Source organism: Rhinopithecus roxellana, chromosome 1 (genome assembly GCF_007565055.1).
Source record: "Rhinopithecus roxellana isolate Shanxi Qingling chromosome 1, ASM756505v1, whole genome shotgun sequence".
Lineage (NCBI taxonomy): Eukaryota > Metazoa > Chordata > Mammalia > Primates > Cercopithecidae > Rhinopithecus > Rhinopithecus roxellana.
Window position 1 is genome coordinate 129438578 of NC_044549.1, and position 24320 is coordinate 129462897.

The following is a 24320-nucleotide window of genomic DNA, read 5'->3' on the forward strand; positions in this document are numbered from 1 at the left end:
ACTCTTGTGAGGATTAAAAGAGTTTATGAATGGACACAAAATATCTATGTTAGTATCTAGCACACAGCACCTATTCAGTAAAAAGCAGCTACTTGGTGGGGCGCGGTGGCTCACACTTATAATCCTGTCATTTTGGGAGGCTGAGGTGGGTGGATCACCTGAGGTCAGGAGTATGAGACCAGCCTGGCCAACATGGTGAAACCCCATCTCTACTAAAAATACAAAAAATTGGGGCCGGGCGCGGTGGCTCAAACCTGTAATCCCAGCACTTTGGGAGGCCCAGATGGGCGAATCACGAGGTCAGGAGATCGAGACCATCCTGGCTAACATGGTGAAACCCCAACTCTACTAAAAAAAAAAAAAAAAGACAAAAATCTAGCCGGGCGAGGTGGCGGGCACCTGTAGTCCCAGCTACTCAGGAGGCTGAGGCAGGAGAATGGCATAAACCCGGGAGGCAGAGCTTGCAGTGAGCTGAGATCTGGCCACTGCATTCCAGCCTGGGCGACAGAGCGAGACTCCGTCTCAAAAAAAAAAAAAAAAAATACAAAAAATTAACCAGGTGTGGTGGCAGGCGCCTGTAATCCCAGCTACTCGGGAGGCTGAGGCAGGAGAATCACTTGAACCCGGGAGGTGGAAGATGCAGTGAGCCAAGATCGTGCCACTTCACTCCAGCCTGGGCAAAAGAGTGAAATGCCATCTCAAAAATAAATAAAATAAAAATAGCTAGTTTATACATTTCTGTTTTCTTAATAGCTCTACTTTTTTCTGTCCATATCTGTCCTTCTGTTCCCTGCTCCTCTCTCTCCACATTCATTTTCTTTCTCTCCTCTCTCAGTCTCTCTCTTTTTTCTTATGGAGACAGGGCGTTGCTCTGTCACCCAGGCACAGCACCAGTGCAATGGTGCAATCATAGCTCACTGCAGCGTCAAATTCCCAGGCTCAAGTGATCTTCCCACTTCAGCATCCTGAGTAGCTGGTACCAGAGTGCGCCCTACCACACCTAGCTAATTTTTTATTTTTATTTTTTATAGAGATGGGTCTCTCTAGGTTATCCAGGCTAGTCTCAAATTCCTGGACACAAGTGATCCTCCCATTTCAGATTCCCAAAGCTCAGTCTCCTTTTACATTTCTCCCTTCTCAGGATTCTTTCCATTCCTTCTAGAATTCTCTGATGGAGCTGACTGATCTGTCTCCCCAGGAACACATTTGCTTGTTGTGAATAGCTCTTGGGTATTGTCCAGCACACACTGTTCTTTTTCATCTACGACTCATCATTCCCCAGAAAATGGAAGGCCCTGGCCCCATCTCTCCACCCGAGGGCAGGTTCAAAGAGTGTGTGGGTGCAAGTGTCAGTGGGTGTATGTGTGTATGTGTGAGTGCGTTCACACCCCTGGTATGTTCCTAGGAAGCCTCAAACATGACTCAGCTTAGAAATGATGAACATTTAGCCCAGGAGCCACTGCAACCAGGGGACATCTTGCCAAGCATTCAGTGGTCTCAGTGGGAAAGGTGGAGCAGAGATCTGAGACACAGAGGGACAGGTGTGTAGACACAACAGTGGAGCCAGCTGATGCCACAGAGAGCCTGTGTCGCACGTGGGGAATCTTACCTCCTTGAGGACACTGACGGTCCTTGAGGGCACCCGCCCACTGACTGTTTCTCTCATGCTGCAGACCCACTCCGGATACTTTTCCAGCCTGTACCCCCATCACCAGTTTGGCCCGTTCCCGCATCATCACTCTGTAAGTGCCCCTCAGTTCAGCCGCATCTGCCACTTTTCCTTCTCCTGGGGCTGGGCCCACATGGCCCTTGATGACCAGTGAATGTTCACAGTGTGGGTCCTGTCTCCTGTGGTTCTGGGTCGTCCTGGGAGTGACACACCTCAAAGCATGAGCACGTCAAACTCCCCAGCACCCGAGCGTCCTTGAGGTTTTTCAGAGGCCTGTGCCGTTCCTGTTGCACAGTCCTGTGGATGCTCACACACCTCACAGGTCGCAGGAGCTGCTGCAGATGGGCAAGCAGAAGGCCAGATGAGGAGGTGCTGTTGGCACCGAAAAGCAGAGTTTCCAAAGATCTTTGAACAAAGTCTAGCAAATGAGGTGAACGTCATTTGCACAGACTCCACTTGCAAGGAACCCTGGCAGCCTTGCCCAAGAGCCTCTGCCTTTTGTCACAGGGTCCCAGGAGGGATGGTTCACCCCATTTTCCTGGGCAGTCACCATGCAGCCAGGTCAGGGCAGGTTTAGTTGTGAAAATGCTTCTCTGGAGACCAGATGGGTTGGGCAGCTTTCCATTCCCTTCATCAGAATGTCTCGGGGCTGTCTGCAGGCCAGGTATGTTTAATAGCTGTTTTCATTTCCTGGGTGAAGACACAGGAGAGATACAGATCACATTTGTATAAGACAGAAAACCTGTGAACAGACAGCTTTTGGAATCCAACAAATTGAGATGCCCAAGAGGAGTATGCCCTTGACTGTCACGAGTGCTGTCTGTGCTCAGGTCCCTTCCTCAGGCTTCACACCTACAGAGCCGCAGGCCGCAGAAAGATCCCGTGCACCATTTTGGCCATTTCCTTGGGTGGCGGGGCCTTCCCACCATGGGGTTCATGGTAAGGCGCTTGGCACCTGTGGAGTGCCTGGAGGAGAGAGCCCGGTTGGAATGATGTCTTCTGTCTTGTCTTTTTTGCCCTCCCAGTATCCAGAGCAGGAGGTTGTGAATCTCTTCATCCCAACCCAGGCTGTGGGCGCCATCATCGGGAAGAAGGGGGCACACATCAAACAACTGGCGAGATTCGCCGGAGCCTCCATCAAGGTGAGGCTGCTCCCGATAGCCCTTGTGGCCCTTTCTACCACCTCCCCTCACCCCACGTCCCTTGTGCCCTCTCAGTCCCAGGCAATGCCATACCATGCAGAGACAGAATCCCACAGGGATCTAGAACATTTGCCCCAGGACTATCCCCGTCCGCTCTCATCTTTCCTTTTCTTATTCCTTTACTCTTCAACTAACCACTGAATTAGAAAAAAATATTAGTAGCCAACAACCCAATCCAGTCCTTTTTGTTTTATCATCGTTGTTCTCAAGAAGATAAAGGATGAGGATTTTCCCGAACTAATGGAAGGGACTGCAGTGAAGTGATAACTTAGCAGGTATCAGTGTACGGTGCTTTAATGAGTCTCCACTTCACAGGCCCTGAACTATGAGAAAATAATATGAATAAAAAACTCTTTAAAAGCAATGATAAAATCATAAACAAAAGCTGAGGATCTAACCGAATAAGCAGCCCAGCCTGAGCAGAGCAGCTCAGGAAGGAAGGTCCTTGACTTATGGAAAGGCTGCAAATGCAGACGTGGCTGCATCTCCAGGCCCACATCCTGCCGCCTTGAGCACAGTGTGGAGAATCATCAGAGAAACTGAAAGGGGAGGATTATTTGCCCCTGGTCCTGCTCCAAGACCAGCTATCAGCTCTGACTCACGGGCAGAATGCTGAGCACGTCCCAAGCCTCACGAAACATTTTCGGAAACAGAGTTTTTGTTGTTATGCAAAATAATTTGCTACCATGGGACAACCCAGAATTCCAAATGAGAAGTCTCATGACTTGGAGAGAAAGAATGCTTACACTTTCTCCCCAGGAAGAGCTGGAATTTCTCCCACAGCAAGTGTGCTAGAGAAAAAACAAAAAATATTCTGAGTAGTACAGAACAAGGGTTGCACTGAGACCATCAGAGAATTTCATTTTGGTGAATCATTTTCCCTCTCAGGCCTCATTTATCTCATCTGCAGAGTGGACAGACAGGATGAGAGCCCTGAGGTGTGGGGGCCCTTGTGCCCAGCAGGCCTGCTGCAGGTGAGACGCCGGCCTAGGCAGATAGGCAGGTGCTGGCCTGACCCCTGAGGGTGGGCTGAGTAAAGTGTGGAAAACGCCCCCAGCTGGCTGCAGCCCTTGGGCCTTGCCCAGCTTTCAGTCCTGCAATCTGAGATGCCGGCAGGAAAAAGGACCATTTCAACTAAAAGGGACTTGAGGGACCATCTCATCAAATCCCCCTCTTGTTCAGCAGAGAAAAGTGAGGCTCAGAGAGTGCTGGGACGTGGGCAAGGCACACATGTGGCAGGGCTGGCTCTGAGATAGAAATCCTGCTGACTTCTGGGATATCCAGCACCTCCTGGGGCTCACCACCACAGGACCTCTTCATTTACTATTGCCCGTGAGGAACTGGGGCCTAGGGAGTTTTCATTGACTTGTCCAAAGCCACAAAGCTGAAGAATATGAGAGCCAAGATTTGCCCAGGTTATTCTGTTTCCGGTCCAGTGTGTTTTTCCACCATAGCAACCTAACTGCGATGCCAGAATAATTCCCAGCAGGACCTCTAGGAAAATAAGAGAGAGATCAGTCCCATGGGCTGCATCCCACAGTCCCAGGTCCCAGCAAGGTCCAGTGGTGATGTGTCACCGTGCTCCTGGCGTCTGTGATGGGCAAAGAGCAGTGTTGCATCAGGAGGACAGAATGGGCTCTACAGCTTAGGAAGGTCCAGATAGTGTTTTTTATGCTGGGCTAACAGTCTTCTCCAGCAACTTTCTACTTCCCCAGCTCCTGCCTCTCTCCATAGCATAAACGAGGGAGGCCAAGTATTTGTGAAGGAAATTTCCAAATTTTTAAAATCAATCGGCCGGGCGTGGTGACTTATGCCTGTAATCCCAGCACTTTGGGAGGCTGAGGCGGGTGGATCACCTGAGGTCAGGAGTTGGAGACCACCTGGGCAATATAGTGAAACCCCATCTCTACAAAAATACAAAAATTAGCCATGCATGATAGCGGGTGCCTGTAATCCCAGCTACTCGGGAGACTGAGGCAGGAGAATCACTTGAACCTGGGAGGTAGAGGTTGCAGTGAGCTGAGATCATGCCATTGCAGTCCAGCCTTGGTGACAGAGCAAGACTCTGTCTCATGAAAATAAAAATAAAATAAATGTGTTTTTCGCTAGATTCCCTTTGTCTCAACAGGTCCCTGAAAACATCTGTCTCTAAAGCAAGATGGATGATCTCACTAACTCCAGAGATTCTCCCACCCCTAGTTTCTACTTTGCCAGTCTTTGGGGGCCACAGTGAGGGGCACATTTGATGCCTCTGGGCGGGGAGAGAGCCTTACACTCATCCATGGGAGCAGAGTGCCCAGAGGAGGTGGACTGAGCTAAGATCTGGCTGATGCACTCCAAGAGATGCTTTGGTTGCAGGTGAGAGCTGAGCTCACATCACCTGCTTTTCCTGTAGGAAATGGCCAGGCTTCCAAATGCTGCACAAAATTAATTCAGCCAGTGACACCTAATTCCAGATCCTTGCTCCAGCCCTGCTTACCCTGTGATCTTGGCAGTTATCTCTGCGCCCCATTTGCTTCAGTCATAAGATGGGGTCCTCATTCCTGCCCCTTCAGAGGGAGTGTGCCCATAGACTGACATTCCAAAACTGCAGAAGTGCACAAGTGCACAAGTAGCACAAGCAGAAGTGCATAAGTAGCCCTCCAACTTCTGGTCTAGGCTGGAGAATCTGAGCAAAGCAGCCACAAGCCACTAGGAAGTGGATGGTGATGACAGAACTGATTTGGTCAGTGTGAATCATGAATCAGCCATTCACCCTTCTTGGTTTGGGTGGTGGTAGGAGCTGGGAACCACACAGCCATGATCCACTCTCTCTTACTTACTCTGAGATAAGGACCAGGTTTAATGCCAGATATGGATCTCAAAGTAGAGTCAAGGGATCCTGCCAGAAGTCTCAATGGCCAGGCTCTGTGTGATCTACCAGAGGGTGTCAGACCCCTCAACACACTCAGATCTGTATTTTTTGGCCGAGGCCCTGCCAAGAAATGGCTGCCCACAGCAAAGGAAGTCCCCCAAGAAGCTCAGAGACTCACCTGAGTCTCACGTTCATCTTCATGTCACCAAGGAGTCAAGGCCAGAGAACTCTTTGCAGATCCCATGAAGGGGTCCCTCCTTCCAGAGTGGGACGGGTCTGAGCATGTCTTGGGTATGTACTCACAATAAAGCTGGAGCAGCCACCCTGGACCCTGAGGCCCATGGACGAATCTGGCTTATAGGACACACTGAGAGGAAACAAAATTGAACTCTCTGGCGGTGGAGGTCTTCCTGGAGGAGCCCAAGTGACACAGTGGTCCAGAGGTGATCCACGCACAAATGCAACACCGAGAGTGAATCCCATTTCACTCAACAGATCTTTCTCGAGACCTAGTCTCAGGAATGGCGCCTCCCTTGAACCGCTACTTGGGTTTTGCCTTAGAACATGATGACCCTGTCATTGACCATGTTTCTTGTTTCGTATTTGATCTTAGCTTAGAACTGCATCTGCGGCCAACCTGGGGCAGGTGTGGAGGACCTTAGGAGATGTGTGTTCTGACCTCAGTCTTGGCTCATCCTCACGTTCCTAAATGCCTGGTGTGCACTCATTTTCCTTTTTTTTTTTTTTTTTTTTTTTTTTTTTTTAAGACGGAGTGTCTCTCTGTCACCCAGGCTGGAGTGCAGTGGTTTGATCTCGGCTCATTGCAACCTCCACCTCCTGGGTTCAAGTGATTCTCCTGCCTCAGCCTCCCAAGTAGCTGGGAATACAGGTGTGTGCCACCACACCTGGCTAATTTTTGTATTTTTAGTAGAGACGGGGTTTCACCATGTTGGCCAGGCTGGTCTTGAACTCCTGACCCCAGGTGATCTGTCCGTCTCGGCCTCCCAAAGTGCTGGGATTACAGGTGTGAGCAACTGTACACCTGGCCTCATTTTACTTTTAATGACAAAATGTGAGGCTTTTGCTACAATGTGTTAATAAGTTTTAATTTTGTATTTATTTTTAGCTAAAGTTTTTTTGAATAAAACAAGGTATGCAGAAACAAATATGTAACAAGGATCTCTCTAACAAAAATGGCTGTTCAGCCCAGGGTTTGAGTAGTGTTGCAAGAGAACCTGAACTCACAGAAACTAAGAGAAGGAGGCTGGGCGCAGTGGCTCACACCTGTAATCCCAGCGCTTTGGAAGGCCAAGGTGGGCGGATCACTTGAGGTCACTTGAGCTCTTCTTTGGAGGACTTTGAGACCAGCCTGGCCAACATGGTGAAACCCCATCTCTACTAAAAATACAAAAATTAGCTGGGTGTGGTGGCGGATACCTGTAGTCCCAGCTACTTGGGAGACTGAGGCAGGAGACTCGCTTGAACCTGGGAGGTGGAGGTTGTAGTGAGCTGAGATCATGCCACTGCACTCCAGCCTGGGCGGTAGAGTGAGACTCAGTTTCAAAAAATAAAAAAAAAAAAAGAGAGGGAGGAGATTTGGAGCTTGCCGGGCCCGGCCCCCATGTTTCACAGATGGGGGAATGGAGGCACAGCGAGGGGAGGGATTTGCAGAACCAAGACTGGAACCAACGTGCCCCCATTTCTGCTCTGCTGCTGTTTTACTTATGACCCATTTGCCGTGGAGGAAGCAGTCCTGACCACACATACTCTAACTCAATTGTCACTTGCAGCTGACTACCCCTGCGAGCTGAGAATTAGAACCAGAGATACCTTTGCTGCAAGCTCGACTCCAATGTAACACCTTGGTGGACCTGCCCTTCCTTCCCTTTGGGCCCTAGGTGGGTTGGCAGAGCCTATACACCCCTCTTCCTAGAGCTTTTGACTCCCTGGTTATTTCCTAAAACTTGACTCTGTGAGAGGAGGCCCATCACAGTTGGTGCTCGGGGCAGGGACAGGCAGTAACTACTGGCCTGTGTCTGACTCTCCCTGGGTGGCCAAAAACCCAAATTTGATACTGGGCATTACAGTCATGACTTCCTAAGACCAGGGTGGAGGCAGCATGACATCAGACAGAGCCAGGGGTAACGGCAGAAGCAAGACCCAATTTCTCCTGTCGGTGTGCTTCCCGTCCACTTAGACTTGAAAGAGGGGCTAGGGAATGCAGCCGAGCATCAGCGTTTTCCTCTCCTGTGAACCACAGATCGCCCCTGCAGAAGGCCCAGACGTCAGCGAAAGGATGGTCATCATCACCGGGCCGCCAGAAGCCCAGTTCAAGGTTAGTGCCAAGGGCCACCTCAGCCCTGCAGGCTCTGGGGACAGAGCAGCCACCTCAAAGGCATATTCAAGGCTCTTCTTTGGAGGCCCAGCCTCCATTTCCCTCCCTGCTACTGCCCACCGGGGTCAGGCTCACCCTGTCGTCCCCACCTCCATCCTGGCTGTTCCTTCCGCATGTTTGCCCTCTGCTGGGAAGCCCTCTTCCCCTTCCCTCCTATGGAAAAGTCGATCATCTGTCAGTGCCCAGTTCGAGTGGTACCTCCTCTGGCACCTCTCATCTCTTAGCCCTGGTTCTGAGGATGGATGTCTCCGGCTCATTTAGTCATTTCTACCCTTCAAGCCACAGAGGACTAACACAGGTGTAAGGGGAAATAGCATGGTTTGTTGGAAGTTCTTTGGTGAGGTGTGTTTTACTTTGTTTTGTTTTTGCCTTTTTTTCTTCCCTAGGAAAATTATAACTTGAGCTTTCTAAAAGTGAAAAACACGTATTTATAAAAGTACAATCCTTATCATTAAAAATATTTAAACTTTAGCTGAGCAGAGGAAATTCACACATGTGGAACTGCTCAAAAGCAATAGCCTCTGCCAGGGGCAGCAGGTGGTGGCACCCTCCTGTAGTTCCAGCTACTCGGGAGGCAGAGGCAGGAGGATCCCTTGAGCCCAGGAGTTTGAGAACAGCCTGGGCAATATAGCAAGACCTCATCTCTAATGAAAAGAAGAAGATAAAAAAACAGTAACGTTTCAACTCAATATTGGACAACATGTGGAATATCCATTTAACAGAATATTACTCAGCCATAGAAAGGAATGAAGTACTGATGCATGGTGCAACATGGGTGACCATCACACAAAGTAAAAGAAATCAGACAGCAAAACCCCCCCGATATAGGCCAGGTGTGGAGGCTCATTCCTGTAATCCCAACACTTCAGGAGGCCAAGGCAGGAGGATTGCTTGAGCCCAGGAGTTTGAGGCCAGCCTGGGCAACACAGTGAGACCCCCATCTCTACAAAAAAAAATTTTAAGTAGCTGGGTGTGGTAGCATATACCTGTAGTCCCAGCCTACTTGGGAGGCTGAGGCAGGAGGATCACTTGAACTCAGAAGGTCAAGGCTGCAGTGAGCTGTGATCATGCCATTGCACTCCAGCCTGGGTGACAGAGCAAGACTGTCTCAAAATAAATAAAGGCCATGTATGAAATGATTTCATTTATATGAAATGTCCAGAATAGGCCAGTCCATAGAGACAGAAAGTAGATTGGCAGTTGCCAGAGAATAGGAGGAGTTGGAACTAACTGCTAATAGGTATGAGGTTTTTATCTGGGGGAATGGTATGGAAATGTTCTGAGTAGATAATGGTAGTAATTGTACAACATACCACTGAAATGGATACTTTATTTTTTTTTTAGTTTTTATTTTTTGAGACAGAGTCTCCCTCTGTCACCCAGGTTGGAGTGCAGTGGTGGCATCTCGACTCACTGCAACCTCCATCTCTTGGGTTCAAGTGATTATTGTGCCTCAGCCTCCCAAGTAGCTGGAATTACAAGCACATGCCCACACACCTGGTTAATTTTTGTATTTTTAGTAGAGATGGGTTTTCACCATGATGACCAGGCTAGTCTTGAACTCCTGGCCTCAAGCAGTCTGCCCACCTCGGCCTCCCAAAGTGCTGGGATTAGAGGTGTGACCCACCATGCCTGGACTGAAGTGTATACTTTAAAATGGTGACTTTCATGTAAGTTATATCTCAGTATTTTAGGTAAAGAGAAAAAAAAAAAGAACATTGTAAGCTGTGGTTCTTTTTCATTAAAAAAAAAAAAAAAGAAAACAGGTTCTTGGCTCCTCTACCTTTGGAGTTAGACATCAAAAAGAAAGGTCATGTTGAATGTAGTGACTCACACCTGTAATCCCAGCATTTTGGGAGGCCAAAGTGGGAGGATCACTTGAGGCCATGAGTTCAAGACCAACCTGGGCAACATAGTGAGACCTCATCTCTAAAAGAAAATGAAAAACATAAACTGTGGTCATGCCACTGTACTCCAGCCTGGGCACAGAGCAAGACCCTGTTCTCCATCAAACATTTTTTTAATTAAAAAAAGCAACATCAGGCTCCTCAAATCCCATTACCATCACCATCACCTCCATCCTTTACTAACCAGGGCTATGACCCTGTGGTGATGGGAGTTAAGAATCCCCTGAACAAATTCAGTCAATCAAGCAAACATTTATAGGTGATAATATGGAAATAAGACAGAGTTCCATCCCCTCACCCATCGCCTTAGCCCTGACACACAGAAAGCTTCCTAGAGGAGGCAGTCTTCTGCAGACCACCAAAACATGAATGCTCATGCACATTTTTCAAAGTGCAGCCATCAGATGTGGCGGGAGCAGCGCCCCCCGGGTCTGTGAGAGAGCGGAGACTGGGGCATACGGCTTCCTCTGTGTCCCAGGGAGTGTGGGAATGGGACTGACCCGTTGTCTGGACGCTCCAGTGCCCTTGGCAGCACTGAGGAAGTGGCCTGCTGCTGGCTGACTGAGAGTCATTAGTCATGTCTTGCTCTCTCAGGCCCAGGGACGAATCTTTGGGAAACTGAAAGAGGAAAACTTCTTTAACCCCAAAGAAGAAGTGAAGCTGGAAGCCCATATCAGAGTGCCCTCTTCCACAGCTGGCCGGGTGATTGGCAAAGGTGGCAAGACCGTAAGTGTGCTCTGCTTCATCACCTGGGCCGGATTCCCCGCTCTGGCCTTGCCCGAGTTCCCTCAGTCTCCCATTTGGCGCCTTCTTTCCCAGTGTACAGTCAGGGTCTTTGGCAGACAAACTCAGGCTCTCCTGGCATCTGAGCCCTTTGAGGCAGGAGGATCCCAAGGACAAAAATTCATCAGCTTCACTCCACAACTTAGAGCCCCCAGTCCATGGTGCTATAAGCCCAGCATCAAAAACACCACGTTCCTGTGCCCAGTAATACCCATCTTGGCTCCAGGGTAAATGAAGGTCTCCACTCCCCGAAAACAGAAAGGCTGTCTTCTGTCCCCTTCTTTATACTCACACGTAGCAGCCATTAAATAGCTTGGCAGACCACCACCTTCCCTGGATTTCACTCAGGCCTGTGCCCTGCTCTCTCTTCTGACTCTCAGCCCTCCTGACAGATGCCTCCAGTCCCTAACTCTCCCTCCACAGGCTCCAGCTTCTGGCTGTTTCCCAAACATGGCTGTAGGGGAGCTAGTTTAGCAGTAGGGATGGTGGGCAAGGAGGAAATCGTTTTTTAAAAGATCATCTACATTTTCTACCAGAAGGTGGCAGTAACAAACGCAGTGTAGTTTGAAAAGTGCCAGAGCATTAACTCTGAAGCTTGTGGGAATGAGCAGGTGGTCTGTAGACCCAGGTATGTTCTGGAGTGTGACTTACCTGGGTGGGGAGATGAACACTGGGAAGTTCCAGTAGAACCTAGTGCAGGCTGCCTGGCAAAGTAGCAGTGTTGGGTGGCAGGAACTTGCAGGGGTCTCTTGAGTCCTGAGTATGTACATATATACATGTGTATGTGTGTTATTTGCTGTTTTTGTAAAGCTTTTTTTTTTTTTTTTTGAGACAGAGTTTCGCTCTCGTCACCCAGGCTGGAGTGCAGTGGCGCCATCTCTGCTCACTGCAACCTCCACTTCCCTGGTTCAAGTGATTCTCCTGCCTCGGCCTCCCGAGTAGCTGGGACTGCAGGCACTCGCCACCACGCCCAGCTAATTTTTTATATTTCTGGTATAGACGGGGTTTCACCATTTTGGTCAGGTCAGGTTGGTCTTAAACTCCTGACCTCAGGTGATCCCCCCACCTCAGCCTCCCAAAGTGCTGGGATTACAGGCATGGGCCACTGCACCCAGCTGTAAAGCTCTTTACATAGAAACTCTTAAAAGGAATTCAAAACCAAGTTCTAGATATAACGAGTCAGCTTTATACGAAAGAATGAAGCGGTGTGGAATCAGAAGATTCCCTGTCTCCAGAATGCAGTCAGCCTTCCGGGGCACACACCGCCCGGCTTTAGGCAGGAGCTGGAACGTAGGAGGCAAAAGAAAGCAGATGGATCAGCAGGGAGTAGAATCCTGAGCCCCTGGGTGTCCTGTTTGGCTATTTCAGAACCAGTCACTGAATTCTCTGCATCCTCCAGACTGTCAGGTTTCCCCTAAAGCACATGCTGAACCATCCTGTGAGCTCGGCATCAGGCCAGAGGGCCAGAGGATGGGGTCTGAGCCCTCGGGAAGCATGCAGTCCTGATGGGAAGCAGGCCCAGTGAGGCAGTGGGGAGGAGAAACAATGCAGGCAGTGGTTGGAGTCACAAGAAGCTCAGCATGGGCTGGAGGCTTCATGGAGGTGGGCCTGGGGTGGGATACAGTGGCTGGGAGACAGGACAACAATCCAAGGGTAGGAACACATGAGCAAGGCTTGGTGGGAGGAGTGAAAACGAGGAGGAGGGAACAGCAGGGCTGATTCGCAGGGACAGTTAACCAAGAGGAGGTTTGGGCTCATGGTCAGCACCCAGGACAGCATGTCCAGAAGTAATGATCTTACGGGGCAGGGGTGGGGAGTGGGGGGTTATGGGAAAGCCTGGGGTCTCTGTGAGCATGTGCAGGCCTGCACTGATGGGAACTCCAGAAGAAGAGAACTTTGCCTCAGAAGCAGCCCCAGGAGTCCGTGGCTGGACTCCCTCTCCCTGTCACTGAGCCTGGCAGGGCTCAACCAACATGGCCCCATGTGCCCAGGGGCAGAGGAGCCCCCAGGGGTGTCCTCCTTCGCCTACTCCACCTCTTCCACTCCGTCCTGAGCCCATCACGCTGACCGGCAGGGAACCTATCCAACCCATTGCCTTTTCTCCTTTCACAGGTGAATGAACTGCAGAACTTAACCAGCGCGGAAGTCATTGTGCCTCGTGACCAAACGCCAGATGAAAATGAGGAAGTGATCGTCAGAATTATCGGGCACTTCTTTGCTAGCCAGGTACTGTGCTGTGAGGGCCCCGTCTCTCCTGCAAGTCTCTTTTCAGTTCTCTGCTAAGCTACTCATGGCCTGTCAGGTGGCCACAGCCCTGAGCACCAATCCCTGCCAAGATGGAACCTCTGCCTGGTTCTTCCTGACTCTTCAGGGATGGCCCCCAGGGCAGGGATGTTGTTTCACACTTCTCTCCACTGTCACCCCCGAGGTATGTATGCCAGGAGCTTGAGGAAGAGTGGAGAGTTAAGCCCTTAAGCAAAGCCAAGCAGGTTCCAAGCCCCCTGCAGTGCTTAAGGGCATGGTCTCAGCTTCCCTCACCCTCTCTCCTCAGGCCCCAGTGCCAGCCTCCCCGCTGGGAGCCAGGCAAGCCCACCCTCTGGATTCCTCCCCCAAAGCCTGAACACTTACTGTGAAAGGCTATATGCTTATGGCAAGAGAGCCTTGTTTCTCATTTCTCTCTCCTCCTCTTCCGTCTCACCACAACCCACCCTGTCAAAAGACTGCACCTCCACACAGCTGCTTCTCTTTCACTGGGAAAGGCCAGCACCTGGCCACTTTCTCTTTGGTGCTTTTGTAAATTGAGTTTTGGGAGACAGCATTCCTGGTCTTTGTCCTGAATTAGTGAAGACAAACAGTGTACTTGGTGTAAGCAGACACTGAAAGTTTGTCTAAGCTGTCAGCCTGCTCTCCCAATGCCTGTGCCTGTGCCAAGAGACCTGATGGTCCAGGAAAGGGCACCTGCCACCCACCCACACACACCCCCCCCAGTGCCCTTCAGAATTCTCACTTGGGTCTTCTGCAGTCAGAGTCCCTGGCCACGCCCCTTGTCTGCTGTCTCCCCGCTTCGCTCGGCTCCTCAGTGACCTGGGAATATGTCTGAACAGCCAGTTCCTACAGGAGTTCAGTCTGCCAGGGAGCTGCCTGCAGGCACAGTGCTGGGCTGGGTGAGGGGACAGGTGGGGGTTCATGTGTGTGCTCCAGCTGTTCAGGGTAGAGCGTCTGGGCTCAGTTCCTCCCTCCCTCCCCTGTCCATCACACTCATGCCCTCCTAGCCACTGTAGAACGGGGGTAGGACCAGCATGGGAGCCCAAGTGTAGCATCTGACTCTGCACAGCCCCCTGTTGCCGGCTGCCTGCTTCTGCTTCCTGGCCTGTCTGTCCAGCAGTGAACTGGAAGCTGCTGGAGTCCCATCCCCTTACCCTGGACCTTGGGGTGGGAGTTGGTGGGGGGCCTCTGCCACTTACTTCGCGGCAGAAAAGGGCCCGGAGTAAGGTGCGGGGGTGGGTAGATGACGCTTGTCTGAGCATTCCACCCTTCTTCCCCAAGCCCCAGAGCCTCCCCTGCCATTTGTCCTCAGAACTGGGTTCCTTTTTTCCCCTGTCCCTTCCTCTCCCTTCTCTCCCTTGCTGCAGACTGCACAGCGCAAGATCAGGGAAATTGTACAACAGGTGAAGCAGCAGGAGCAGAAATACCCTCAGGGAGTCGCCTCACAGCGCAGCAAGTGAGGCTCCCACAGGCACCAGCAAAACAACGGATGAATGTAGCCCTTCCAACACCTGACAGAATGAGACCAAACACAGCCAGCCAGATCGGGAGCAAACCAAAGACCATCTGAGGAATGAGAAGTCTGCGGAGGTGGCCAGGGACTCTGCAGAGGCCCTGAGAATCCCAGGGGCCGAGGAGGGGTGGGGAAGGTCAGCCAGGTTTGCCAGAACCACCGGGCCCCGCCTCCTGCCCCCCAGGGCTTCTGCAGGCTTCCCCATCCACTTCACCATCCACTCGGATCTCTCCTTAACTCCCACGACGCTATCCCTTTTAGTTGAACTAACATAGGTGAACGTGTTCAAAGCCAAGCAAAATGCACACCCATTTTTTGTGGCAAATCGTCTCTGTACATGTGTGTACATATTAGAAGGGGAAGATGTTAAGATATGTGACCTGTGGGTTACACAGGGTGCCTGCAGCGGTAATATATTTTAGAAATAATATATCAAATAACTCAACTAACTCCAATTTTTAATCAATTATTAATTTTTTTTCTTTTTAAAGAGAAAGCAGGCTTTTCTAGACTTTAAAGAATAAAGTCTTTCTTTGGGAGGTCTCATGGTGTAGAGAGGAGCTTTGAGGCCACCCACACAAAATTCACCCAGAGGGAAATCTCGTCGGAAGGACACTCACGCAGTTCTGGATCACCTGTGTATGTCAACAGAAGGGATACCGTCTCCTTGAAGAGGAAACTCTGTCACTCCTCATGCCTGTCTAGCTCATACACCCATTTCTCTTTGCTTCACAGGTTTTAAACTGGTTTTTTGCATACTGCTATATAATTCTCTGTCTCTCTCTGTTTATCTCTCCCCTTCCTCCCCTCCCCTTCTTGTCCGTCTCCATTCTTTTGAATTCCCTCATCCCTCCATCTCAATCCCGTATCTATGCACTCCCCCCCCCAGGCAAAGCAGTGCTCTGAGTATCACATCACACAAAAGGAACAAAAGCGAAACACACAAACCAGCCTCAGCTTACACTTGGTTACTCGAAAGAACAAGAGTCAATGGTACTTGTCCTAGCGTTTGGAAGGAGGAAAACAGGAACCCATCAAACCAACCAGTCAACCAAACAAAGACAAAATTCCACAATGAAAGAATGTATTTTGTCTTTTTGCATTTTGGTGTATAAGCCATCAATATTCAGCAAAATGATTTCTTTCTTAAAAAAAAAAATGTGGAGGAAAGTAGAAATTTACCAAGGTTGTTGGCCCAGGGCGTTAAATTTATAGATTTTTTTAATGAGAAAAACACACAGAAAAAGCTACCTCAGGTGTTTTTTACCTCAGCACCTTGCTCTTGTGTTTCCCTTAGAGATTTTGTAAAACTGATAGTTGGAGCATTTTTTTATTTTTTTAATAAAAATGAGTTGGAAAAAAAAATAAGATATCAACTGCCAGCCTGGAGAAGGTGACAGTGCAAGTGTGCAACAGCTGTTCTGAATTGTCTTCCGCTAGCCAAGAACCTATATGGCCTTCTTTTGGACAAACCTTGAAAATGTTTATTTAAAAAAAAAAAAAGATGACAAAGAAAAACAGAGAGAGATAATATTGGAGATGTCCTGAATTTTAATAGGGTACGCGCCATTAGGGCTTTTTGCGCTAAAGGATGAACATGTACTGGTTTATGTGGACAAGCCATTATACCACCAGACTGCAATGCCAGTTTCCTCTACTGCAAACAGTGTTCTGTGACAAAAAAAAAAAAAAGAAGAAAAAAAAAGAAAAAAAAGAAATATATCCAGCTAACAAGATCCTGGTGTCTTCGTGTTTTATTTTACTAAGTAAGCATTGCCTCATCCCAGGTGTCAGCTGAGTCCTAGCTCTGAGGGACCTGGGGAGACAGGCGGTGAATATGACCAGGATCTGCACAGCTGCTCTGAGAAAGCTGGTTTTTCCCAGGAAAGTCTTTGGGAGAAGCTAAACTAGATCGGAGGTCAAAGTGTAGTCCCCAGGCCAGCAGCATCAGCTATCACCTGGGAACTTGTTAGAAATGTAGATTCTTGGGGTCCACCTTGAATCAGAAATCCTGGGGGTGAGGCCCAGCAACCTTTTCAGCAAGGCTTCTGGGTGATTGCTGTGTGCACTGAAGTTTCAGAACCCCAGAGCTAGAGAGAGGGATGGATCGACTGCATGTCAAGCTAGGGAAGACCCGTCTATCCTTAAGGAACTCCAAGCTTGTCCAGGCAAAGCTGCTTTCTAAGTGGAGGAAAGGGGGAGGATAATATGCCCGACAGTTCTGGGAAGAGGCACTTCAGGCCTCCATGGGAAGCTCACTTTTAAGTGCAGGCATACCTCAGGGACGTGGCAGGTTCAGTTCCACACCACCACAGTAAAGCGAACTTGGCAATAAAAAGTCATACACATGTCTTAGTGTCCTACAGCATATGAGTTATGTTTACACTATATTAAGTGTGCAATAGCATTATTTCTAAAACTGTACATTTTTTGTGTGTTCATTTATTTTTGAGACAGTCTCGCTCTGTCACCCAGGCTGGAGTGCAGTGGCGCGAGCTTGGTTCCCTGCGGCCTCCGCCTCCCGGGTTCAAGCGATTGTCCTGCCTCAGCCTCCCGAGTAGCTGTGACTGCAGGCATGTGCCACCACACCTGGCCAACTTTCTGTATTTTTAGTAGAGATGGGGCTTCACCGCGTTAACCAGGACGGTCTTGTGATCTGCTTGCCTCGGCCTCCCAAAGTGCTGGGATTACAGGCGTGAGCCACCGTGCCAGGCCCGACAGTGTACATATCTTAATTAAAAATACTTTATTGCTAAAAATGCTAATGATCATCTGAGCCTTAGGCAAGTCGTACTCTTTTGGCTCATGAAGAGTTTTGCCTCAATGTTGATGGCTGCCGACCGATGAGGGTAGTGGTTGCTGAAGGTACAGGTGGCTGTGGCAGTTTCTTCAAATAAGACAATGAAGTTTGGGGCATCGATTGACGCTTCCTTTCACAAAATATTTCTCTGTAGCATGCGATGCTGTTTGACGTAGTGCTTTATCCACAGAACTTCTCCCAAAATTGGAGTCAGTTTTCTCAAACCCTGCCGCTGCTTCATCAACTTGGTTTATGTAATAATCTAAAGCCTTTGTTGCCCTTTCAACAGTGTTCACAGCATCTTCACCAGGAGTAGATTCCATCTCAAGAAACTACTTTCTTTGCTCATCCATAAGAAGCAACTCCGCCCATCTGTTCAAGTTTGATTATGAGATTGTATAATTCGGTCACATCTTCAGGCTCCACTTCTAGTTCTCTTGCTGTTTCTACCACATCTGCAGTTACTTCCTCTACTGAAGTCTTGAACCCTCAATGTCATCCATGAGGGTTGGAATCAACTTCTTCCAAACTCCTGTTAGTGTTGGTATTTTTACTTCCTTCCATGAATCACAAATGTTCTTAATGACATCGAGAATGGTGAATCCTTTCCAGCTTTTCAGTTTACTTTGCCCAGATTCATCAGAAGAATCATCATTCTATGGCAGCTATAGCCTTATGAAATGTACTTTTTTTTTTCTTTTGATGGAGTCTCACTCTGTCACCCAGGCTGGAGTGTAGTGGCCTGATCTCGACTCACTGCAGCCTCCACCTCCCAGGTTCAAGGAATTCTCCTGCCTCAACCTCCCAAGTAGCTGGGATTACAGGTGCCTGCCATCACGCTCGGCTACTTATTGTATTTTTAGTAGAGACAGGGTTTCACCATGTTGGCCAGGCTGGTTTCTAACTCCTGACCTCAAGTGATCCTCCTGCCTCGGCCTCCAAAAGTGCTAGGATTACAGGCATGAGCCACCACACCTGGCTAATTTATTTAAAAATTTATATCTTAACAAGATTTGAGGCCGGGTGCAGTGGCTCATGCCTGTAATCCCAATACTTTGGGAGGCCAAAGCAGGCAGATCACCTGAGGTGAGGAGTTCGAGACCAGCCTGGTCAACATGGTGAAACACTGTCTCCACTAAAAATACAAAAATTAGCCAGGCGTGGTGGTGCACACTTGTAATCCCAGCCGCTTGGGAGGCTGAGACAGGAGAATTGCTTGAACCTGGGAGGTGGAGGTTGCAGTAAGCCGAGATTGTGCCAGTGTACTCCAGCCTGGGCAACCAAGTGAGATTCTGTCTCAAAAAAAAAAAAAAGTATTTGAAGGTTGAAATTATCTTTTAATATATGGGCTACAGAATGATGTCGTTAGCTGACATGAAGACATTCATCTCCTTGTACAGCTCTTGGGTGACCAGGTGCGTTGTCAGTGAGCAGTAATAATTTGAATCTCAATAGGGGGCTTAAAATACTCAGTAAACTATGCTGTAAACAGATGTGCTGCCACCCAGGCTTTGTTATTCTATTTCTAGGGCACAGGCAGAGTAGATTTGGCATCATTCTTAGGGGTCCTAGGATTTTTAGAATGGTAAATGAGCATTGCCTTCAACAAAGTTACCAGTTGCATTAGCCCCTAAGAGTCAGCCTTCCTTTGAAGCTCTGAAACCAAACATTGACTTTTCCGCTTTAGCTATAAAAGTCCTAGATGACATCTTCTTCTTATAGAAGGCTGTCTGATCAACATTGAACATCTGTTGTTTGGTGTAGCCACCTTCATCAATGATCTTAGATCTTTCAGATAACTCCTGCAGCTTCTCCCACAGCTCCCGCTGCTTCACCTTGCACTTTTATATTACATGTGGCTTCTGTCCTTAAACCTCATGAACAACCATTGAAGAGAGTTAGGGCCTTGCTCTGGACTAGGCTTTGGCTTAAAGGAATCTTGTGACTGGTTTCATTTTCTATCCCGATCACTCAAACTTTCTCCCTATCAGCAGTAAAGGTGTTTCACTTTCTTACTGTTCCTGTGCTCACTGGAGTAGCACTTTTAATTTCCATCAAGAACTTTTCCTTTGTATTCATTTGGCTGTTTGGCACAGAAGGCCCAGCTTTCAGCCTGTCGTAACTATCAACATGCTTTCCTCAGTAAGCTTAATCACTTTTCTTGCTTTCCATTTAAAACAAAAGATGTGTAACCCTTCCTTTCACTTGAACATTAAGAGGCCATTACAAGGTTATTAAGTGGCCTGTTCCAATATTGTTTCTTAGAGAATAGGAAGGCCGGAGAAAAGGGAAAGAGATGGGGAATGGCAGGTCAGTGAAGCAGTCAGAACACACACAAATTACAGATTGTTTGCCACGTGGGCATGATTTGTGGTGCCGAATTATGAAAGTGATATGAGAGATTACTGATCATAGATCACCATACTAGATAATATAATGAAAAAGTTGGAAATAAATATTGCAAGAATTACCAAAATGTGACACAGATACAAAGTGAGCATGTTGTTGGGAAAATGCCAGTAGACTTACACAAGGTTGTTACATAAAAACTGCAGTATCTTCAAGTACAATAAAGCCAAGTTCAATAAACAGGGAATGCCTGTATTCTGAGAGGTCAGAAGGGCAGGATCAGCTTTGGACTGAGGAGTGGGTGCTGTACCTGGCACTACCACCAGCGTGCTGTGCAAAGGTTGGACGAGAAAAGCCCTGCTCCATTTATAAGCTTATGTTCATAGACTTGGAGAGCCTATGAGAGATGGCTGCCAAACGTCCAAGTGATCTTAGGAATACAGAGTTAACACTGACTGCCAGAGGTAGCCAGTTCAGCTTTTTGGGATGACAGTTCATGGCACAGCAGGGGCAGATGACGGTGAACTGATGGGATTCCAGAGTAGCCACATTCCCCGTATACCATGTAAAATGTGTTCCTCACTGATATCCTCACTCACTTTCTCATTATTTCCAATTTCAGTGATGCTGACTTGACTTTTGAAGTTTTACGGCATGGAGATGTCCAGCTGTTCCCCCTACTGTTACTCTCACTGCTGTGGTTGGCATGATGGACAGGGACAGCCTGGCCCTTCATGTGGCCAGTAGAAGCCCCTGTACCTGTGGCTCCACCTTCGCCCTCCCCCATTTAGGACTCAAACCCACTGCCTTCACAAATAAGCCATAGGTGCCAGCCAGCCCAAGAGAAGCTGTGGGATTCTTGGCAGCCACAGTCATTACTGAAAGGTGTTCCCTAATTGAGGTATCCATGTCAAATGAGCAAGAACACTTTTTTTTTTTTTTTTTTTTTTTTTTGAGACAGTGTCTCGCTCTGTTGCCCAGGCTGGAGTGCAGTGGCGCGATCTCGGCTCACCGCAACCTCCGTTTCCCCGGTTCAAGCAATTCTTCAGCTTCCCGAGTAGCTGGGATTACAGGCGCCTGCTACCACGCTTGGCTAATTTTTGTATTTTTAGTAGAAACAGGGTTTCACCATGTTGGCCAGGCTGGTCTCCAACTCCTGACCTCAGGTTACCCACCTGACTCAGTCTCCCAAAGTGCTGGGATTACAGGCTTAAGCCACTGCACCTGGTAGAAATAGCACTTTTTTTTTTCCTTTTTTTTTTTTTTTTTTTTTTTTTTTTGAGTGGAGTTTCACTTTTTGCCCAGACTGGAGTACAGTGGTGCGATCTCGGTTCACTGCAACCTCTGCCTCCTGGGTTGAAGTGATTCTCCTGCTTCAGACTCCCCAGTAGCTGGGATTACAGGCATGCACCACCACGCCCGGCTAATTTTGTATTTTTAGTAGAGATGGGGTTTCACCATGTTGGCCAAGCTGGTCTCGAACTCCTGACCTCAGGCGATCCTCCCACCTCGGCCTCTCAAAGTACTGGGATTACAGGCGTGAGCCACCGCACCCGGCCTAGAACAGCACATCTTTAAAGGAAAGGCTTTAAGTATAGGCCCAAGAACTTGGTGATGACTCTCAGGATGAGGAGACATCTGGGAGGGGGAGAAGTGACACAGGAACCTCCAAAAGTGGACCCCTTTGACTCCACCTATCAGATTTCATTGTTTGACCCGTATTACAGATGACAGAATTTCAGGTTTCACTTTTAAAGTGCCTTTTTCAAACCATTTGTCTATGAATATGTCCAAGAAAGACAAAAGGGTGCTGACATGATGCCTGACTTGCCCTTGTATGAAGCACCCCTAAAGTGTCCTAGGCCTGCAAAAATGAAGGGGAGACCACAAGAAGAGGCAGAAGACAGGAACAAGCCCAGCTCGCTTTGTTCCTAAGCAAGGACTTTTCTCCCAGCAGCCCATTTCCAGGGAACCCAAGTGCTGGATTATTTTGCAACTGGGCTCAACTCTCTTGAGTTTTCTGAGGGCAGCACCAGCATGAGACCATCTTTTACAGGACGGCGTCCTGTTCCACCTTACAGTGAGTAAGAAGTTTTATGTGTGTGAACTGGGCTCTGATGAACTGTTCACATGTGGGCTCAGACCACTACAATCTATTAATTTCTTCAGCTATAAATCCCAGTCTTGACATGACAGTCTGACATCCCAGAAAGTCCTAACTGCACATGATTTTACACTAAAATGGTAGTTGTTAAATGGAGATTTAGCTTAACTACAAAGGTTTTTATTCATTAGCCAACATCGCTCCAAAAGCCCCTTCCTACCACCTTAGATTGAATCCCCTGAAAGTCTATGATGCATAGTGGTCTGTTAATTTAAGCCTGAACATCCCTTTTGTCCTGTTCATCCCCCCACCCTCTAGCTCTGACCCGTGCCATTCTTGGTTCCTCGAACATGGAGCTCTGGAAAGGAAGGACTGATACCGCCTGGCTGCAGATCAGAAGAGGATTCCAGCATAGAGGGAGAATTTAAAATATGAGAAAAGGAGAATTGATAGAAGTTTGGAGGAGTTTCAACAAAGAACCAAAGCAAAGGATTAGCTGTAGACAGGAAGACAGCATCTTGACAGTGACCTCCGGGAGGCACGGGTGAGACAGAATGCTGGGCTGCTGAGGACAGGCAGGGAAGACCAATAACCTTGCACCAATTGGGATTCAAATGGCTGAGTAGACAGAGAAGGGAGAAGGACTTGAAGACTATTAAAAGAATTTGGCCTAGTCTTATCCCTACATCCCTGGGGAAGGATGTGGGCCACAGAGGGATCTCCATGTTTCTATTATGAAAGAAGCCCACAATTCCAGATGACTAGAAACCTGCCTAAATCATATGGGCATCCAAACTTCTGTGCCTTGGGGCCTCCTGGAGTCTTTTTGGCCCACTACCATGACTAACAACACGGCTAGCAAATTCCCCAGAGGTTCACTGTCAGTTCCTGCTGCTGCCCTTTATTTCCTCCCTTCGCTCCCCCTAAGATGCTGATGAACAAAAATTGAAGATGCATCCCATACAGGTTCATTTTCTGTTTTTTTTACCTTGAGATGGAATCTCGCCCTGTCACCGGGGTGGAGTGCAGTGGCGTGATCACGGCTCACTGCAACATCCGCCTCTCAAGTTCAATGATTCTCCTGCCTCAGCTTCCCAAGTAGCTGGGATTACAGGCGCCCGCCACCACGCCCGGCTTATTTTTGTATTATTAGTAGAGACGGGGGTTTCACCATGTTGGCCAGGCTGATCTCGAACTCCTGACCTCAAGTGATCTGCCTGCCTTGGCCTCCCAAAGTGCTGGGATTACAGGCATGAGCCACCATGCCCGGCCCATTTTTCTAATCTAGCTCATATCAGCCACAAAAAGTCATTGTCTCTAGAAACCCTACTTGAGTGTTCTTAACAGCTCTTGCTCTCTCAGAAACAGCTGGCATGACGGGAAAACCTCAGAGACAAAATTACATTATTTTTTTTTCCCCTTTGGACAAAGGGTTTTCCTCTGTTGCCCAGGCTGGAGTGCAGTGGCACAGTCATGGCTCACTGCAGCCTCAACCTCCTGGGCTCAAGCAATCTTCCCACCTCAGCCTCCTGAGTAGCTGGGACTACAGGCATGCACCACCACACCTGACTAATTTTTTAAATAATTATTTTTATTTCAATAGTTTTTTTTGGGGGGGGCTGGAGGCTCACACCTGTAATCCCAGCACTTTGGGAGGCCAAGGTGGGTGGATCATTTGAAGGTCAGGAATTCTGGCCAACATGGTGAAACCCCGTCTCTACTAAAAATACAAAAATTAGCCAGATGCGATGGCACATGCCTGTAATCCCAGCTACTTGGGGGGCAGAGGTGGGAGGATTGCCTGAGCCCAGGAAGTCAAGGCTGCAGTGACCTGAAATCATGCCGCTGCACTCCAACACAGGCAACAGAGTAAGACCCTGTCTCCAAAAAGAGGGAAAGGTTACAGGTGAATAAAACATTACCTACACAGGGTAAGAAACAGGGTGAAGCCAGCAAAACTACTGTGAATGCATTTGGGTAGTTTTTGCTCTTGGGCTGGGGTTTATTTTTCAGAACTACAAAACAAAAGCAGAAAGCAAATCCCTAAATACTAAGAAAAAATGAATCCAACTGTGTATCAAGTTGACAGCATAATCAGAGAAAAAAGTATTTTGATTTTAAAAACAGTATTTTCATTGTGAATCTCTAGTGGGATGTATTCTAAGAATAAAAATAATTGCAGGCCAGGCACGGTGGCTCAAGCCTGTAATCCCAGCACTTTGGGAGGCCGAGGCGGGTGGATCACGAGGTCAGGAGTTCAAGACCGGCCTGGCCACCACGGTGAAACCCCGTCTCTACTAAAAATACAAAAATTAGCCAGACATGGTGGCAGGCACCTGTAGTCCCAGCTACTCGGGAGGCTGAGGCAGGAGAATCACTTGAATCCTGGAGGCAGAGGCTGCAGTGAGCTGAGATTGCACCACTGTACTCCAGGCTGGGTGAGACAGAGTAAGACTCCATTTAAAAAATAAAATAAAAA

General features: G+C 48.5%; 1 protein-coding gene across 5 annotated transcripts in view; it reads left to right on the forward strand.

The window, feature by feature from the left end:
• Nucleotides 1-22889, forward strand: part of IGF2BP2 (insulin like growth factor 2 mRNA binding protein 2) — a 194811-nt gene extending 171922 nt beyond the window's left edge. For 3 of the 5 annotated variants that reach the window (XM_030931003.1, XM_030931015.1, XM_030931019.1), the window contains 6 exons: nt 1674-1742; nt 2695-2811; nt 7986-8060; nt 10622-10753; nt 12923-13036; nt 14443-16935. In XM_030931003.1, coding sequence (XP_030786863.1) covers nt 1674-1742; nt 2695-2811; nt 7986-8060; nt 10622-10753; nt 12923-13036; nt 14443-14535 — 600 coding nt within the window. In that variant the 3' untranslated portion in view covers nt 14536-16935. Of the gene's footprint in view, nt 1-1673; nt 1743-2694; nt 2812-7985; nt 8061-10621; nt 10754-12922; nt 13037-14442; nt 16936-21691; nt 21818-22159 lie in introns of those variants that run through there. The other 2 variants (XM_030931009.1, XM_030931012.1) reach the window with 2 other exon arrangements.
• Nucleotides 22890-24320: the final 1431 nt, after the last annotated feature.